At 58.1% G+C, this 5,968-nt stretch overlaps 1 protein-coding gene across 1 annotated transcript in view; it reads left to right on the top strand.

Annotated features, from left to right (window-relative positions):
- Positions 1–5,017, top strand: part of FGF11 (fibroblast growth factor 11) — a 25,753-nt gene extending 20,736 nt beyond the window's left edge. The window contains exons 4-5 of the mRNA XM_037888792.2: positions 2,299–2,497; positions 2,802–5,017. Of these exons, the coding sequence (XP_037744720.1) occupies positions 2,299–2,497; positions 2,802–2,917 (315 nt within the window). The 3' untranslated portion in view covers positions 2,918–5,017. The remainder of the gene's footprint in view (positions 1–2,298; positions 2,498–2,801) is intronic.
- The last annotated feature ends 951 nt before the right edge of the window (positions 5,018–5,968 follow it).

Genomic DNA, 5,968 nt, shown 5'->3' with positions numbered 1-5,968 from the left:
CGGTGTGGGCAGGGGATAGCGTGAGGGGAGGGAAAGCGACAGTGAACGGGGCGCCGTGACGCCGACAGGGAAAGTAACGGTGGACGTGGCGCTGATCATGAAAATAACAGTGGACGTGGCGCTGACAGGGAAAATAACGGTGAACGTGGCACTGATCGTGAAAATAACGGTGGACGTGGTGCTGATCGTGAAAATAACAGTGAACGCGGTGCCGATAGTGAAAATAACGGTGGACGTGGTGCTGATCGTGAACTGTGTCCAGTTTTGGGCCCCACACTACAAGAAGGACGTGGATAAATTGGAGAGAGTCCAGCGAAGGGCAACAAAAATGATTAGGGGTCTGGAACACATGACTTATGAGGAGAGGCTGAGGGAACTGGGATTGTTTAGTCTGCGGAAGAGAAGAACGAGGGGGGATTTGATAGCTGCTTTCAACTACCTGAAGGGGGGTCCCAAAGAGGATGGCTCTAGACTATTCTCAGTGGTAGCAGATGACAGAACGAGGAGTAATGGTCTCAAGTTGCAGTGGGGGAGGTTTAGATTGGATATTAGGAAAAACTTTTTCACTAGGAGGATGGTGAAACACTGGAATGCGTTACCCAGGGAGGTGGTGGAATCTCCTTCCTTAGAGGTTTTCAAGGCCCAGCTTGACAAAGCCCTGGCTGGGATGATTTAGTTGAGCAGGGGGTTGGACTAGATACCTCCTGAGGTCCCTTCCAACCCTGATATTCTATGATTCTATGATTCTATGAAAATAACATAGAACAATTACATAACAATTACAGTGCTGATCATGAAAATAACGGTGAACGTGGTGCCGATAGTGAAAATAATGGTGAATGTGGTGCTGATCGTGAAAATAATGGTGAATGTGGTGCCGATAGTGAAAATAATGGTGAATGTGGTGCTGATCGTGAAAATAACAGTGAACGAGGTGCTGATCGTGAAAATAACAGTGAACGCGGTGCTGATCGTGAAAATAACGGTGAACGTGGTGCCGACAGGGAAAATAAGGGTGAACGGGGCGCTGATCGTGAAAATAACGATGAACATGGTGCCGATCGTGAAAATAACAGTGAACGTGGCCGTGGTAGTGAACATAATGGTGAACGTGGCACCGTGACACTGACAGGGAAAATAACATCCATTCCCAAAACACCCCTTCTATCCAGCCAGCCAGCCCCATACACCCCATCTACCTAATTATCCATCCGGGCCCATACATGCCCTCCCCCTCCATTCATCCGTTCTTTCTCTCTCCCCATACACCCCTCTTTCTTTCTTTCTCTGAAATCGCTCTCCCTTCCTCCTGTGTCTCTCTCACACACAGAGGGACTGTGTAATTCACAACCCCTCAAATCCAGCCACCCTCAATGGCTCCCGACCGGCCGCCCCCCAGGTTGGGGGCAGCCAGCTCGAGCCCTCTCTCCAGCCCATGGAATATTCATGTCACTGCCCCCAAGCAGCCCCCCCCGCACACACACACGGCATCCCCCCACTGCAGCCCGGACACCCCAACACAGCCAAGACACTTGGACCCTGGCCCCAGGCCTAATGCCCCTAGCTGGGGTCAGAGTAGTTCAGAGCTTGCTTTTGAGGGCAGCAGGGGGCGCTCTCCCCTGGAAGTCAGTGCTGGGCCCAATGCCCCAGGGTGGCGCTGTGGGGCAGGGAGTGGGGCAGGGGGCTCAGCAGGGGGCGCTCTCCCCTGGCAGGGCAGGGCTGGCCCCAGGGCGGCGCTAGGGGGCGCTGTGGATCAGGGAGCAGGGCAGGGGGCTCAGCAGGGGGCCCACTCCCCTGGCAGGCAGGGCTGGCCCCATGGGGCACTAAGGGGCGCTGTGGGGCAGGGAGCCAGGCGGGGTGGCTCAGCAGGGGGCACACTCCCCTGGCAGCCGGGGCTGGCCCCTTGGGGCACTAGGGGGCGCTGTGCTGGAGGGAACGGGGTGGGAGACTCAGCAGGGGGCGCTCTCCCTTGGCAGGCAGGGTGGCACTCGGAGGCGCTGTGGGGCGGGGAGCGGGGAGGGGGCTCAACAGGGGGCCCTGGTGACTCAGCCCCCATCTCAAGTTGCCGCCCAGGCCGGTCTTGACTATTAAAACGCCCCTGGCTCCTTTCCCGGGATTCGGGGCTGGGAACCCAGGCGTCCGAGCCCCGTCGCCTCCCGGCTGAAAGACCAGGGCGGGCACTTCCCTCTACTGCCCACAGTTGGTAATTACACCCCCCCTCCCCACCACAGAGGCCTTCCTTCCTTCCTTCCTTCCTTTCTCGCTCACCCCTTTTCTCTCCCTCCCTTCCTCTTCCAGGCTCACTTCACCGCCGAGTGCCGGTTTAAGGAGTGTGTCTTCGAGAACTACTACGTCATGTATTCCTCCACCCTGTACCGCCAGCGCGAATCCGGCCGCTCCTGGTACCTGGGCATCAACAAAGAAGGCCAGCCCATGAAGGGAAACCGAGTCAAGAAGACCAAAGCCGCCGCCCACTTCCTGCCCAAGCTATTGGAAGGTGAGCGGGGCAGCAGGGACGATGGGGTGGTGTCTAGAGGAAGCAAATGGGGATGTAAAATACAGACACCCCCCGCCACCCCGGTGCCCCTCCAACCAGGCACATGGATCCTCCTTCCCACCTCTGGCCCGGGCACGCTGCCCCAGATACACCACCCCTCCCTTCCCAACTGTTCTGTGTCATGCAAATTTGTGCCACCCCCATGTGACCCGTCTTTCTGGGGTGGTAGGGTGGCTGGGGCAGCCAATCCCGTGCTATCCCTCACTTCCTCCACCTCTGTGTGTCTCTCTCTCCTTCCTCACAGTGGCCATGTACCGTGAACCGTCGCTCCATAACGTGGTGGACCCCTCGGCACCCCAGAAATCAGACAAGGCCGGCTCCCCCAGCAAAGAGACAGCCAAGCCCTGCAAGGCGACGTAACCCCAAGGTCGGGGAGGGGTGTCGGCATCGCTCCAGCCACGCCCCTCCCTTGCATGTCTGCCCCCTTCTGCTCAGGACGCCTGCCTACCTACATTCAACCTCTGGACCTCAGAAGAAGAAAAAATGCCATCGAGGGTGTGATACCCTTTGCCATCACCGGGGGACGACATTGCCCTGCTGGAGAAATATTTAGGGGTTTGCGTGTGTGTATATATATATATGGTCTTCCATGCCAGCTGAGAGCGTGATTCCCTGTTTGGCCAACAGGTGGTGACATTGGGAAAGGTTCTGATCTATGCCAGCTTCCTTTGGAGCAATAAGGGGGCGATGCCTTTTCCCGCCAGCGGAGGGCGACGTTGGGAAAGCGTCTGATTGCCGCAATAAGGGCGTGATGCCTTTTCCTGCCAGCGGAGGGCGACATTGGGAAAGCGTCTGATTGCCCATAATAAGGGCGCGATGCCTTTTTCCATCAGCGGAGGGAGACACTGGGAAAGCGTCTGATCGCCGCAATAAGGGCGCGATGCCTTTTTCCACCAGCGGAGGGCGACATTGGGAAAGCGTCTGATTGCCGCAATAAGGGCGCGATGCCTTTTTCCACCAGCGGAAGGCGACACTGGGAAAGCGTCTGATTGCCGCAATAAGGGCGCGATGCCTTTTTCCACCAGCGGAGGGCGACGTTGGGAAAGCGTCTGATCGCCGCAATAAGGGCGCGATGCCTTTTTCCACCAGCGGAGGGTGACATTGGGAAAGCGTCTGATCGCCGCAATAAGGGCGCGATGCCTTTTTCCACCAGTGGAGGGCGACATTGGGAAAGCGTCTGATTGCCGCAATAAGGGCGCGATGCCTTTTTCCACCAACGGAGGGCGACACTGGGAAAGAGTCTGATTGCCATAATAAGGGCGCGATGCCTTTTTCCATCAGCGGAGGGCGACACTGGGAAAGCGTCTGATCGCCGCAATAAGGGTGTGATGCCTTTTTCCACCAGCGGAGGGCGACGTTGGGAAAGCGTCTGATTGCCGCAATAAGGGCGCGATGCCTTTTTCCACCAGTGGAGGGCAACGTTGGGAAAGCATCTGATTGCCATAATAAGGGCGCGATGCCTTTTTCCACCAGCGGAGGGCAACGTTGGGAAATCATCTGATTGCCACAATAAAGGCGCGATGCCTTTTTCCACCAGTGGAGGGCGATGATGGGAAAGCGTCTGATTGCCATAATAAGGGCGCGATGCCTTTTTCCACCAGCGGAGGGCGACATTGGGAAAGCGTCTGATTGCCGCAATAAGGGCGCGATGCCTTTTTCCACCAGCGGAGGGCGACACTGGGAAAGCGTCTGATTGCCGAAATAAGGGCGCGATGCCTTTTTCCACCAGCGGAGGGCGACATTGGGAAAGCGTCTGATTGCCGAAATAAGGGCGCGATGCCTTTTTCCACCAGCGCAGGGCGACATTGGGAAAGCGTCTGATTGCCGCAATAAGGGCGCGATGCCTTTTTCCACCAGCGGAGGGCGACACTGGGAAAGCGTCTGATTGCCGAAATAAGGGCGCGATTCCTTTTTCCACCAGCGGAGGGCGACATTGGGAAAGCATCTGATTGCCATAATAAGGGCGCAATGCCTTTTCCCGCCAGCCGAGGGCGACATTGGGAAATCGCCCCCGGGCTTGACACCACCGAGTGGCGACACGGTCACGTTGGGAGAGACTATTATATACGCCATTTTCCCTTGCAATAAAAAGACAGTGTGTTCCTCTTTCCCACCAGCAGGTGGTGACGTTGTCACACCAGGGGGAAAAGACGGTTCCACAGTCTAGCTGATACCCTTTCTCCCCACTAGGTGGCAACACTGTCACAGCAGGAGAGAGTGTTCTAGACGTCACCTTCTCCGGCACACGCCAGGGCGTCGCACCTTCTTCGACCACCAGGGGGTGACATTGTCACCAGGGGCGGGGGAAGAGAGCCATCCGTGCCGGATTTCTTCGCCGTTTCGATGGAAATGAGAAGCCAATCCGGGTGGGGGAAGGGAGAGGCAACAGGAAACTCCGCCCCTTTTCCCCACCAGCCCCTCCCCTTCCAACATGCCCAATACTGTCGGATGCAGCCCTGCAATAACAGGAGACAAAGCCAGTCAAGAGGAATCTGGATCCAGACTCCAGGACAATCTGGGCGGGGGGGGGGGGGGGGGAGGGTATATGTGGGGGGCGGGTTCTATGCTTGATGGACACCTGTTGTATTTTATTGCTTACGAGTGGGGGGAATATTGGGGGGGGGGGGTCAAAGCCATTTTCTGTTCCCCTTAGGGCAGGCCTTGGCCTAGGAGACTTTTAATTATCTGACTCGGGTCCCCTGGCACGTGTGTTGCCTACCTCCCAGAGCCAGGGAGAGAACCCAGGAGTCCGGGCTCCCAGCGCCCCCCTCCCCGCCCGCTCTAACCCACCAGCCCCACTCCCCTCCCAGAGCCGGGAATGGAACCCAGGAGTCCTGCCTCCCAGTTCCCCCTCCCCCTGCTCTCACCACCAGACCCCACTCCCCTCCCAGAGCCAGGGAGAGAACCCAGGAGTCCGGGCTCCCAATTCTCCCTGGCCCCACCCCGCCTCTAATCAACAGACCCTGCACTCCTCCCAGTGTTGGTGACGGAACCCAGGAGTCCGGATTTCCAGCCCACCCATCCCCCACTCCTGCTATAACCCACTCCACCCCTTTCCCCTCCTAACGTCAGGACTCCTGGGTCCTCTCCCCAGCTCTGGGAAGGGAGTGGGGTCTGGTGCTTTAGAGCCAGGGGGCTGGGACCCAGGACACCTGGGTTCCCACCCCAGCTCTGGGAGGGGAGTGGGGTCTGGTGGGTCGGGGGGGGGGGGGGCTGGGAGCCAGGACTCCTGGGTTCCCACCCCAGCTCTGGGAGGGGAGTGGGGTCTGGTGGGGCGGGGGGGCGGGGCTGGGAGCCAGGACTCCTGGGTTCCCTCCCCGGTTTGATATTTTCCCAGCCATGATGGGAGGAGAGTCCCCTGGCTACACCCCACTAGCCAGTCTGGCCTCCAGCCATATCCGGGATAAATAC

The sequence above is a fragment of the Chelonia mydas genome, unplaced genomic scaffold (genome assembly GCF_015237465.2).
Source record: "Chelonia mydas isolate rCheMyd1 unplaced genomic scaffold, rCheMyd1.pri.v2 scaffold_61_arrow_ctg1, whole genome shotgun sequence".
In the NCBI taxonomy this organism is placed as follows: domain Eukaryota; kingdom Metazoa; phylum Chordata; order Testudines; family Cheloniidae; genus Chelonia; species Chelonia mydas.
Note: the sequence above shows the minus strand (reverse complement) of the source record. Positions and strands in the feature narration are given on the sequence as shown.